Raw genomic sequence first — 13,633 nt, 5'->3', positions numbered from 1 at the left:
TGTAACCTGACACATTAGGAGTGGCTCCCCATGATCCACAGAAATAATGCCTGAAACCAGCCAGCGATGACCCAGGGAGGTGCTGGTGGGAGAGGGGAAAAGTGGGCCTGGGCTTTAAGGAACTCTTCGGACCCTTCTACCCCTTCTAGACAAGGAGACTAGAGTTGGGTTCATCTCTAGGGAACCTAGACCATGTCGACAGGCAATCTGGATAATATGGACCCAACACCATTGAATCCATTAGACAGAATGGGCATTACTGAGGGCCCAGGGTATACTTTTAAGGACCTGTGAAAATGTTTTAGTTTCTTTTAAAATAGTGAGGAAAAGGAATATGATCCAGCCTGTATTATATTCATCTTTATACCAATTCAGTTGTAGAAGATAATTTTTTTAATGTTTTTTTATTATATTATGTTAGTCACCATACAGTAGAAGGTAATTTTTAACTTTTTTTTAATGGAGGAAGGGACCCATGAAAGTCATAACACAATCCCGTAGAGACCAAGCATAGCCCTCCTTTCTCCCTGGGATAGTTTTACTTTGAAAAAATCATTATGTAGAGGTTTTCTTATGGGCTTCTGTGTTTCCTTCTGGGATAGTCCCAGGCCCTGTTGGCCACCATTTTTGTCAGGAGAGCTGGTATGTAGTACTCAGATGTGGTTTCTGGGAGCTGGTGAAAGGACTGGTTCCAAGACTGATACATGGATTTGCACTTGCTACTGACAGATATTCCAACTCAAACTGACTTAAGCATTAAAGGCCTCAGATCATATACCTGAAAAATCCCAGGTTAGGCATATCTTCAGGTATGGCTGGATCCAGGAACTTAGTTGATCTTGTTAGGAATTTGTCTCCATCTTCTGTTCTGCTTCCGTCTGTGTTGGCGTCATACTCAGATAGGATATCCCTGTGTGGTGGTTTTTGGCAGTTCCAGGCTTTCATTGTCCTTCTGTCCAAAGTCCCAGTGAGAAAGAGCTGCCTTTTCATCATGGTTCTAAGAAAGCTCCTGGGGTAGAGTCTTAGGACTGCCTTGACTCACACATCCCACCAAGAACCAATCACTGTGGCCCAAGAGGGAACCCGCGGGTCAGGCCTGAGTCACAGGTATGGAAGAGCATATCTAGGTGTAACATTCGGTTCTGCCAGAATCCTCAGAGGCTCAAGTCATCCTGAGCTGAGGAAAATGTCCCAGGGGGCCTTCGTTTGGAGATGTGAAGGCTGCCACCCTTCTGCTTGTTTGTAACAATTTGGTTTTCTCTTTCCTTCTTTTCTGTCTCTTGCCCTACTACTTCCAGCTCTTCTCCTTCTCCCTTCTTGTCCTACCTGTTGCTTGCTTTATTTCCCTCTGTGTGTGTGTGTAGCTCCCTCTTGCTCTAGATCTCACTCTCAGTCTCTCTCCTTCCACTGGGGGAAAACAGCTCTTGTCCAACAAGATAGACTGAGTTTTCAGCATTAAGATTTGTTAGGACTGCTGCTGGTGGAGGTAGATGTGTCTGCAGGAGGGTGGGTCACATGCCCTCTGTGGACCCCCGAAGCCCACCTTCCTGGGGGCTGAGGTCACTGCCGGTCATCCTGCACATGCTGAGTTTCCCCACAGCTCCTCAGCCGGGGATGGAAGGCTGCTGTGGGCACCAGGACTGAGGAGGAGGAGGGACGGAGAGACCAGGTCTTGCTGGGTACGTGAGGAAGCAGCCACAGGGCACACCCAACAGGCTTCGCGCCATCAAGAAAAACCCCTCATAAAATGTTGCCTCCCTCCTCTCAGAGTAGAGGCATACAATATCCCTGGAACAGGGTAAGTCAGAGCTTGTCTGCTTCCCTAGAAGGTCCCTTCTCAATTGTTCCTTGTCAGGTTGCTGGTTTCTGAGAATGGCAAAGGCAGAAAAATCACCCTGGAAGGGCAGCAGCTGCTTCGGGAGAGCCAGTTTCATGCTCTCTACAGGTTCTCACTGTTTCCTCTGTGTTGGTGGTGATGGCTGAATCAGGAGCATTCTTCAGAGGAAAATTAATCGCATTTCCTAAATGTTTACCTACACGCCTGCCCCAGTCAAAACAGTCATGGAAATGCTGAGTTGCAGGAACAGTTGAGGGACACTAGACTCTGAGGAAGGAGACCTAGATTTGAAAGACAGGGAGAAACCTTCATGGCCCTGTGATCTTTGGGAAGTGATGTAACTTCAGACCTCAGGTTCCTTATCTGTTAAATGAGAATGACAGCACCAAGAGAATTGTGGCCTAAGTTAAAATGAGGTGACCTATATGAAGGAGCCTGGCACAGCGTCTGGGACAACTGGATGGGTGAAACATTATGCTGTATCCAGTAGAAACTCCTCCTAATTCTGATCAAGAAACTGAACCCAGGGATTTTTATGGATCGAACTGCTCATTGGTGGCCTAAACCTCCTTTGGGTATTTTCCTCTAAGACATTTCATTTGGGGGATCATCAGCGTCTTTGTTTTTCTTGAAAACAGCCCAGCCGATTCTGAAGGTCAAATCAGCCAGAAAACCACGACCCCATGTCTCTCTAATAGATGGTTCGCCCAGTGAGTGACCAGCCAAACGGGAGGAAAAACGTAGTTCTTTGGCCTTTCCTTTCTCAACATATTCTGTACCTAGCTGATGCCTGCTGCCCAGCCTGGAGTCTGTTAGCACATCACTGGTATATATGTGGAAAATCTACTTGTGCTTGCTCTTTGGTCTCCTAAGATTTACAAAGAAACCATGGTTAGGCTAAGAACCCTTGATTGTCAGAACTAAGCCAAGTGAAAACATCGAGGCAGACTGTCACCAGCAGCTTTATTAATTGGATGCTAAATGAGGACTGAGGCTGCCAGATAAAGAAACTACTAAAATCCGTAACAGAAACATGATCATATAGTTACGTCAGTTTCCAATTATAATTGCACCACCATTCTCTCACTGATGTTTTCGCAGAATTTTTCCAGTTGCCTTCTAGTCCTTCCCATCATCTACATCTGGAAGGCCACTAAGCCATTAATTTTTTGGCTCTATCAGGGGTCCGTAAATTGGCTTTAGGAGGTCCACTGTGGGCAACATTTTATTTCTGTTGGAATGTGTGCCTCTAAGAAGAGGTCCATAGTTTTGATCACATTGTTCTAGGCATCTACTAGAAATCTGGGTAAGATTTCTACTGGCTTGCAGTTCATGATATTTCCTTTAAGAAAAAAATGTCAAGCACACAGAAAAGTGGATGGAAATTGTACAGTGCACGCCCATAAACGTACCACCTAGTTTCTACATTAGTTAACATTTTGTTATATTTATTGTATTGTGTATCTATCCATCTATCAGTCCATCTTATTTTCATACAATTTTTTAAAAGATTTTGTTTATTTGACACATACACAGTTGATGCTTTTGCAGTTGAGGGTGGTCAAGTCCTTTCACTTTGCCGAGGCAGACATTTGAGTACAGACTTGAATGAAATTAGGAAATGGCACACAGGGTCAATAAATATTTGTTGAATGTGAATGAATGCAAATATCTGGGAGAACAGTATCCCAGGGAGAGGGAATAATAAGTGCAAAGGTCCTCTGGCAGGAAAAGGTTTGGAATGTTTTAAAAACATCAAGAAGGCTCTATGAATATTTATGTTATAGTGTTTAGGGGTATAGTGTACTGATGTCTGCAGCTTACTTTAAAATTCATTAAAAAATGAGATGGATGGATGGATGAAGTTTGGATAGATACGTGATAAAGCTAATACAGTGAAATGTTAACAGTAGAATTTAGGTGGCAGGTATATGTATGTTCACTGTCAACTTTACTTTGTGTTTGAAAAGTGTCAGAATACAGTGTTGGAGGAGAAAACATTAAGGCTACTGAGGCTGTGAGGGAGGGACTGAGTGAGGGAGAGAGTGGTAGGGAGCGAAGCCCAGAGTGCGGAGGGACCTTGGCAGCTCTGAGGAGACATTTGGGGTTGGCCCCACGCACAGTGGGAAGCCTTCAGAAGGATTTCAACAAGAGAGTTGCATGATCTGATTATGATTTTAAAAGATCTCTCTGGCTGCCTTGGGGAGAAATGGCTCTACCAAGCACGAATGAAGGCAGGGAGGCTCGTAGAGGGACTATGTTGATCTGGACCAGGGCAGTGGCCATGGAGGTGGTGAGATGGGTCCGATTCAGGGGACATTTCAGAGGACTTGCTGATGGCTAAGACGTGTGATTCTCCAGAGCACGGCTCTGGCCTGAGTAAGCAGGCAGACGGTTCTGCTTCCTAAGATGGGAAAGATGAGAGAATTAAGTAAGTTTGGAGAGGGGTGTGTGGGAGAGTGATAAGAAGGAGAATCACATATTCTATTTCAGGTATGATAAACCCAAGTAAGAGACTTCCTCATAAACGGCGGCTATGATTACTCTTTCTACCACACACACTTACGTAACGGCGTCTGCAGTCACACGTGCCCTTTCTCAGCCTACGGCTCAGCTCTGCTCCTCCTCTCTTCTTCTCTTCCCCTTACATTTCCCATTCCTCTTTGTCCCCCCACTCCCAACTCCAGACCACCCCCAGTGACTGCTGGAGTCTCTGGAGATGCAGAAGGCAGGACCTAGACACCCAGGCAGCCCCTCCAGGCTCCTCCTGGCAGGAGCAAACCTCTGCTCCCATCAGCTTCTTCACCAGTGTGGGGAACCCTGGGGTGAAACCCTGAGAGCCCACAGCCTCCGGGTTCAGCTCCTGGTCTTGCAAACCCTCCGGCCTTTTTGTCCTTGTAGCTAGGTGGGCAGACAGGTGACCGGACAGCACTAGCCTAAGGCTGGTGTAAGATCCAAGGAGGTAGCAGAGAGGAGGACAGAGATCTCCCCATTTTCCTGAGAAGGTAATTTTGAGTCAAGATCTGAGTTAATGGGGTCCATTTAGCTGTGCTGTCATCTTGCGTCAACTGTGTCAGAATAGCATTTAAAGACATTTGTCAGGGAGCCAGCTGGGGAAGGCTGGCCTCACTGCCTGAGGCCCGGTCCCTGTAGAAGGCTGCCCCAGGCCCTGAGGACTAGCTGCATCCACAAGCCACCACATCTCCTAGGAGCGCCAGCACAGTCTTCTGAGCCAGCTGCTTACAGAGGGGAGCCCTAACGTGCATGTGGGTGTGGTGGGGATGGATGGGGGAGATGAACAAAAGAGGTACCTCCTGCTCTTTGATTTTCCATGCTGCCCATAGCCCTTAGAAGTGCATTCGCTCTGGTAACAACTCTCATACAGAGCTAACTATGTGCCGGGCACTGCTGCAAGCACTTCCTATACAGTAATTCATTTCATCCTCATAACAGCCCTCTACGCTGTGTACTATAATTAGCATTCCCATTTTACAGAAGAGGAAACTGAGGCTTAGGAAGGAGAAATATGTTCTTCAAGGTCACACAGCTAAAAAGTAGTAAAGCCAGGTGTTCTGGGCTTAACTCCTTGATGGGCAAGTGGGCGGCTGGATGGACAGATACACGATGATCCATAAGGAAGGGAGCAATAGAGAGGTCGCACAGGGAAGGTAGCTGCGTCTAGAGAGAGCAGAGGTCACTTTCACTACTCTTTTGTTCTATTAAAATCCAATACATTTATTATTTTTATATATGTAAATATATACATAAATATGTATATTATTTTTACAGCATCAGACATCTTTGTGTTTGCTTTAAAGTATAGATACATTAATACTCACAGCCAGTTTTCTACCAAGTATGGGCATCTCTTAAGGTACAGCCATAGCACAGATTAAATAAATCATAGGCATAGCTCCCCTGCTCCCCAGAAAGTCTCTTTCCAAACCTCACTAGCTGTATGGCCTAAAACCACATAAACTCTCTGCAGCTTAGATTTCTTGTCTGGACCTACCCCATAGGGTCAAGCCACTAGTAATTATAATCATGAGAGCGACTATCAGCTGAACACCTCATGTATGTCTGTACTATGCTAAGGACTTTCATACATTATGGCTTTTAACAATCTATAATCTAGTATATTTCTTTTTTAGTTGAGATATCATGGACATATAACATTATATTAGTTTCAGGAGGACAACATAATGATTCGATACACGTATTGTGAAGTGATCACCACCGCGAGTCTAGCTGACATCCGTGCGTACGTCAAAGTATGCATGCAGTCACCAGAGTTACAGATTTTCTTTTCTTGCGATGAAAACTTTTAAGATCTACTGTCTTAGCAACTTTCAGTGCAATGCAGTATTATTAGCTCTAGTCATCATGCTCTACATTCCATCCCAAGACTTACTTATTTTATAGCTGGAAGTTTGTGCCTTTTGACCACCTTTACCCATTTTGCCTGCTCCTTACGCCCTGCCTCTGGCAACCAGCAGTCCGTTCTCTGTATCTGAGAGTTTGGTTTGTTTTTGCTTTTAGATTCCACGTACAAGCAAGATCATACAGTATTTGTCTTTCTCTGGCTTATTTCACTTAGCATAATGCCTTCAAGGTCCATCCATGTTGCTTCAAATAGCAGATTTTGCTTCTTCTTTATAGCTGAATAATATTCCACTGTATCTATACACCACATTTTTTTTCTTTCTTTTTTTAAAGATTTTATTTATTTATTTATTTGACAGAGAGAGTGAGAGAGCACAAGCAGGGGGAACAGCAGAGGGAGAGGGAGAAGCAGGCTCCCCACTGAGCAGGGAGCCCGACACGGGGCTCGATCCCAGGACCCTGAGAGCATGACCCGAGCCGAAGGCAGATGCTTAACCATCTGAGCCACCCAGGTGCCCCTGTATACCACATTTTCTTTATCCATTTATCCATCTACCTTTTCAAGTTAGTGTTTTTGTTTCCTGTGGAGAAATACCTGAAAGTAGAATTACTGGATTTTAGGGTAGTTCTATTTTTAATTTTTTGAGGAATCTCCCTACTGTTTTCCACAGTGGCTGCACCAGTTTGCAGGGAGGGTTCCTTTTTCTCTACATCCTCACCAACTCTTGTTATTTCTTGTTTTCTTTTTTTCTAGTAGCTACTCTGAGAGGTGTGAGGTGCTGTCTCATGGTGGTTGTGATGTGCATTTCCCTGATGATGAGGGATGCTGAGCGTCTCTTCAGGTGTCTGTTGGCCATCTGGATGTCTTCCCACATCCTCCCGAATCACCCGAGGTGTACAGAGGTTATGTGACCTGCCCGAGGTCACACAGATAAGAGGCAATGGAGCTGGGCAGTAGGAGTGCCTCCGGGGCAAGAGCCATATCCTCATTGCTTAATCCAGTCAGGGCTTGTCACTAACCAGTGAAGAATAAAGGTTTGATTGGTAGATGTGTGTGTGCAAAGAGATAAGCTTGAGCTGTGGCCCCATTAAGAATTCTCTCTCCCCCAAAATTAAGTCCATAGATGAAAGTGTTATGCAGCTCAGGCTGTTAGAACAGGACTGGGTGGCTTACACAGCAGAACTTTATTTCCTCATAGCTCTGGAGGCTAGAAGTCCAAGATCAAGGTGCTGTCAGGGCTGGTTTCTGGTGAAGCATCTCCTCCTGGTTTGTAGAAAACCGCCTTCTCACTGTGTCCTCACATGACCTTTCCTCTGTGTACATTCAGAAGGAGAAAGAGAGATCTCTGGTGTCTCTTCTTCTTCGTAGAGGGACACCAGTCCAGTCAGATTAGGACCCTACCCTAATTACTCACTGGATTTGCGGGGCAGGGGGGACGCACAATTCGGTCTGTAACAGTGAGCTTTGAAGAGTTTTGGGAGCCCTTAAAAATTGTGTGCAGCATCTTTGCATGGATGGGAGTCCACCTACACCCAAAAGATAAGAACCACTAAAAGTATAAGTGGACAAAGAGTGAAAGGATTCATGCGCAAATAGAAATGGAACTTGTATTGAGAGGTAGAAGAAAGAGATATTTCTTCAGATATTATTTTAATTAGTGTTAGAAAGTGGAAAACAACAGGGGTAATGGAAAACAAGGATATGGTGTGTCAGAAGTTAGATGGCCTGCCTGAGGCCATAGCACAGGGAGCAGATCTGAGCTAGAACCTGGTGTCCTGAGCCCCGGCCCACACTGTTTCCACTGGCTTGCTGGCTGTGCTGCCCCCCAGAAGCCAAGGCCATCTGAACGAGGCTCCTGGCTGCCATCCTGTTCACTTCATGGATGCTCTTTCCCTTGCTTTCCTTCTAGAAGTGGAGCAGATCGAGGCCATTGCCAAGTTTGACTACGTGGGGCGGTCCCCGCGTGAGCTGTCGTTCAAGAAGGGGGCCTCGCTGCTGCTGTACCACCGCGCCTCAGAGGACTGGTGGGAGGGTCGTCACAATGGCGTGGACGGACTCATCCCACATCAGTACATAGTCGTACAGGACATGTGAGTGGGGATCAAGACCTTCTTTGAAGAATGCCATAATTGATTAGTGATGTCTTGAATGGGCACAGGAATAGGAGTGCTGGGCTGTATGGAAACCATCTGCTCTCACTGGTATGATACACTTGGCCTTTTGTAAGAATGGATTCTATCTAACTTACCCTTAAATGGTGATCCACTTAAACAAATAAGCAAATGGCTCAGGCTTGAGAGCACACAGAGCCGGCGTTTGGTGCCTTGGGCTCACCATCCTGGTCCACCCGACAGCCCCCAGGGCATTCATCACCTGCCCTTGTTCTCAGCATCCAGTGGATCTTGCCATACTCCTCTGCCCTCCTGGGCCTTCTCTATACTCAGTAGCCCGCCCACTGCCCCCTTCACTGCTCGCCATTCTCTTTCCCCGAGGTGGCTCTCTCAGAGGATGCACAGAAACAGTCATCCCCTCATTTCCAGTTAGTGGGATGCTGTTATTTTTCTGATATTGTTTTTTTTAGAAAGAAAGGCCTGCATCCCAAATACCTAGCCCTACCCGAAGACCCAGAAAGTCTACACCTTCTCTTCTTTGAAAGCCATTGAAGGTTCCTACAACACACACTCCTTCTCAGGCTCAGGTGGACCTGATTTATCAAGGAAGCAGCAACCGCGCTGGCTCTCAAGGGAAAGCATAAGCTTTGATGGCAAGAGGGGATGGTGTGAAACCAGAGAAAAGTCCAAGGCCAGGCAGACAACAAGAGAAACGCCAGTGGAGGAACCTTGGCAGCCACCTCACAATTATCCAAAACTCTGGGTCGGGAGCTGAGGGATGGAGGCACTTTTCTTCCTCCCTTGCTTAGCCCTAAACTGCTTCTCAGGGCCCCGCATGGAGACTCAGCTCTCAGTGCTCAGCTTGTGGGCTCCTCCCCCCATTACTCCAGCACTCCCTCCAGCATTTAGCTTGTCCTAGCCTGGAGCAGCCTGTGAGAGAAAAACCTAGAGGAGGGGAGAGGAGAAGGTAGGCCTGGGGCAGAGGGGGGGTTAGTCTCCTGCCAGAGAAAGTAACTCAGGAGAGAGTGAGACAGTGGGCGTGTGTGTGATGCTAAGGCGGAGTGGGAAGCGCCTCACCCCGAGGATGGGCATAAGTTAGCCCTAAGGTGTGTGTGGATCCACCCTTCAGACGTGTCTCCAGGAGCCCTGCACATCCGGGGTTCTCTGGAGCAAAGCACTGCCGATTCACATCTGTCCTTCTCCCCAGGGATGATGCCTTCTCCGACAGCCTGAGCCAGAAGGCTGACAGCGAGGCCAGCAGTGGGCCGCTGCTGGATGACAAGGCCTCCTCCAAAAACGACCTCCAGTCACCCACGGAGCACATCTCGGATTACGGCTTTGGGGGGGTGATGGGCCGGTAGGAAACGCGGATTCATTTTTTCCTACTAGTGCCATGCCCACCTCTGTCTGTGTTGGGAGGGGCAGCGGGGCCCGAGGGGAGAGAGGGAGGCTATCGTGGCTGCTTGTTCCCTGCAGGATGTGATGTCAGGCACACTGGGGGGTCTGCTGGAACTGGCCCCAGAATGCCGGGCGTGAAAGGGTCCAGCTTGGAGTGGGGATTTGGAGCAGGAGGAGAAAAGATATGTTGGCAAATCAATGCTTTTTATGTAAAATAGTAACATTAAATGGGGAGAAAGAGAGAGTTATAAACTGACAAGTATTTTTCCTACCTCTCTCCAGTTCTTGCACCTCCTCCCCATTTTCTGTTGAAGACCTAAGTTGTTGTATTTAAAAATTTAAGGCTCACATACTCCCTGAAGTGCACTACACAAACAAAAAACTCACACCCACGCATGTGGTGGGGGAAATTTTCACTCCACTCCACCCACTTATTTGGTGGGAGCACATTTGCCAATTTCTTCCCTCCCCGTGTGTGGGCTGGGCTGTGTCACATGACCTTTCTACCAGGCAAGAGTTGTGCTTGTCATTCTACAGGCCCTTATGGGCCAAAAAATGTGGTCATTAAAAAAAAATTAAAAAGAAAAAAGAGAACCTGACAGTTCCTCGCTGCTTTCTTAATCAGATTCCCAAAATGTCATATTTTTTTCATTTTTTTCGGTGGAGAGGTCATGGGATCAGCTCCCACATATGGGTACTTGCAGACAGAGCCAGAGATACAGTCGCAATAGGAACATATGTTCATGATTTTGCTTTGGTAGAAGTCTCCGTGCCTCCTTTCAGTATATTCTGCTCAGTTCAGCAAATGGCTTAGGCACTGTGATAGATATGGAATTGAGGGGCAAAAATGGAAGTCTGGGGTAGGTAGAAGACAAAGCCATGGTTCCTGGAATTCTGGGAGGGCCATATCTTCTCCTGCCTCGCTCTTCCTCTCCCTCTTCCCTCCCTCCCCTACTTTATTCTGGTTCTTTTCTTTCTCAATATTTCCTGCTTTCCAGCACCTATGCTTTGGTCCTGTTGGGGTACCCACAGGCGGTGCTTAGCTTGGCTGGTGGCTCTGGGATCTGAAGTGCTGCTGACCACATTGAACTTGGTCCTTCAGTCACAGTCCATTCCAACACTCTGTCCCTCCTTCCTACCCCCTTGCCACTTCCAGCCTCCCCTCCCTTCAAATCTTTGTTGATCTCCCTAGGATGTAGCACAATTGTCTGCGGGTGGAGGCTTTTATCTTCAGAGTGCTTTCACACCCACCAAAGCTCCCTGGAATGTGGGCAAGGAATATTATGCCCATTTACCAGATTAATAAAAAGGGTCTGAAAGAGGACACAGGAAAGTCTGTGACAAAGCCAGCCCTCCTGATAGATACTCTAGTCCCCTTTTCACTCCACCAGAGCCTCCCTAAAGAGTGAAAGGTGGCCAGATGCATGGAAGGCATGTTGAGTGATGCAATTTTTACTCCTGAATGACTAGTTTTCCAAGATCTGGAAAAGCCTCATAGATATAGCCCTTTGCTGAGGAGATTGGGGGTGGGTGATGACACTGGACTGCGTTCAGTTCCCAGGGACCCCCTCCTGTGCTTGCAGGGAGCTGGTGATTTTTTGGTACAGTCAAGCCTCAATGCTTCAGACCAATTAAGAAGCCCTTCAGAATCATGGAAATGTCTGAACCACTTAAGAACATATCATGAGCCCAACTAACCATCACCAAAGCGTTCCCAGGTTGAAATTCTCCTGGCCTTGACTGGACATGTAGACAAGATTCATTGTGTAATTAGTAACACCACCGTCTGCAGTTTGGAAAGCAGAATGCTTCCAATTCCTTCGAGTACGCAGATTAAACCTGCCCCTCGCCCCTGAGCTACACGCTCAGCCAGCGCTTTCGTTGCACAATTGAGTTTGGCTGAATGAGGCTTTACTATACCTGCTCCCTAGACTAGTGTGTAGTGTGTGGCCTGGGGTTAGCTGATCTATTCTGAGACTTGCCAGGGTTGACCTCTGCCCCATGCCCCTGCCCCCTGGCTCCTTTGCAGAGTGCGGTTACGATCTGATGGAGCGGCCATCCCCAGGCGCCGAAGCGGGGGCGACACCCACAGCCCACCCCGGGGCCTGGGCCCCAGCATAGACACGCCGCCCCGGGCTGCCGCCTGCCCCAGCAGCCCCCACAAAATCCCCCTCACCCGGGGGAGGATCGAGAGCCCTGAGAAGCGGAGGATGGCGACATTTGGGAGTGCTGGCAGCATCAACTACCCTGACAAGAAGGCTCTCTCGGAAGGGCACTCGATGAGGTCGACATGCGGCTCCACCAGGCACAGCAGCCTGGGGGACCACAAGTCCCTGGAGGCTGAGGCCCTGGCAGAAGTAAGGGCCAGCGGGAAGGCAGGCTGGGCCAGCTGAGAACCCCAGAGGGGCGGCCGGGTGGGAGCCTGTGGACTGGGGAGCCACTTTGCCCTTCACACCAGGCTCAAGGTTAAGGCAGAACACAAGATAAGAGAGCAAGCTGGCTTCCTGTCCCCCAGCTGGCTTCCCCATGGGAGCAGAAGCTGGATGGGTGCAGCTGCTGGCTAGGGATCCTGTAAAAACTGAAGACCTCCAGTCTCCAGGGCTGGAGGAGGGATTCCTGCCCTGGGGGCAGGCCGGATGAGAGGGATGCGATAATGGCAGGTGTCTCCACAAGATGGCACAGTTGAGTTATTCATTCATTTGTTCGTTCATTCATTTATTCGTCTGATCATTCATTCATTCATCTGTTCATTCATTCCTTTATTGACAAATATTGATTGAGCCACTGTTGTGTGCCAGTCACTGCGCTAGGCACCGACAGTACAGTGGTGACCTAAAATGGCCCCAGACCCTGCCTCCCTGCTGTCCATCTTCCCCGAGCGCCTTTCTGCAGCTCCACTCTGCAGATCCCTGCATTACCTCTTAGACTAATGCAAGGCTCATGCCTAAACCACTCAGCTGATCTTTCTCTGAGCTTTCTGTCTTTCTGGCTCACATTCTGCCAGGGTAGAGTGGTGGTGGGGATGGTGGTAGAGGGGTAATCATTACACTTATTTTTTACAGTTTAACCTTTCAGTTCATGCTGGAGTATTGCAGAAGATCAGTGAAGTCTATAGGGGACTTCATTTAAGTGGAACAGGACAAGGAAAGCCGGAGTTATCACTGCTGGGCTGGGATATAGTAAAGATGGGGAGAGGATTGCCATCTCTCCCCTCATATAGAAGGTCCCTCACGGCTAATCCTCTGGATAAAGTCACAAAAATCCTGTTCTTAAAGTAGCTAGCATTCTGGGCAATGGATAAAATGTCATGAAGAAGCATAAAATCTATTAGCCATTGACCAGACACCCCCTAGTCTCTTAACAAAGCAAAAGGGATAAGCAGGAACCCTGCCTGTGCCAGATTGGAGCCCGTTGTGGGGGCCCAGGGCAGGCAGGAGGCCGCCTGTGGGCTGGGGCAGAGAGAGGGTAAAAGAGGGCATGTCTGTGGAAAGGGGCCGGGAGGACATCTTCAGGCTCCAACTCCATCAGTGCGACCAGACTTGCAGTTTTTCTTGGTTTGCCTCAGGGTGGAAAAGCGAATGTGTCTTAATAGTCCTCAGGGTCACCGGAGGTGGTGCACCGGGCCTTCCAGCAGCGGTTTTAAGCAATATCCCCTGTTGTCCCCTCAGCGGCCGGGTCGGTTGGGCCGTGGCCTATCTCAGCCTGAGCAGCTCTCTGTGCCCCACTGGGTGTGGAGGCATCCCTGTAACACGTGTGTGAGCCCAGGACTCTGGCTAAAGGGAGTGTGAAAACCACTGCCTGGCAGTTTACAAAGTTCCATCACATTCATTATCTCATCCCATCTTCACAGTAACTGTAGAGGCTTTCAACAGAGAAGCGAAGTATGGTGCAGAGGGCCTGAGG

The 13,633-nt window shown here is 48.1% G+C and overlaps 1 protein-coding gene across 1 annotated transcript in view; it reads left to right on the top strand.

Moving 5' to 3' along the window:
- Window positions 1-13,633, top strand: part of SRGAP3 (SLIT-ROBO Rho GTPase activating protein 3) — a 243,204-nt gene that overhangs the window by 222,910 nt on the left and 6,661 nt on the right. Inside the window, exons 19-21 of the mRNA XM_026501279.4 lie at window positions 8,131-8,311; window positions 9,540-9,689; window positions 11,760-12,087. Of these exons, the coding sequence (XP_026357064.1) occupies window positions 8,131-8,311; window positions 9,540-9,689; window positions 11,760-12,087 (659 nt within the window). The remainder of the gene's footprint in view (window positions 1-8,130; window positions 8,312-9,539; window positions 9,690-11,759; window positions 12,088-13,633) is intronic.

The sequence above is a fragment of the Ursus arctos genome, unplaced genomic scaffold, assembly GCF_023065955.2.
Source record: "Ursus arctos isolate Adak ecotype North America unplaced genomic scaffold, UrsArc2.0 scaffold_14, whole genome shotgun sequence".
NCBI lineage: Eukaryota > Metazoa > Chordata > Mammalia > Carnivora > Ursidae > Ursus > Ursus arctos.
This window is presented reverse-complemented; position numbering and strand designations above follow the sequence as displayed.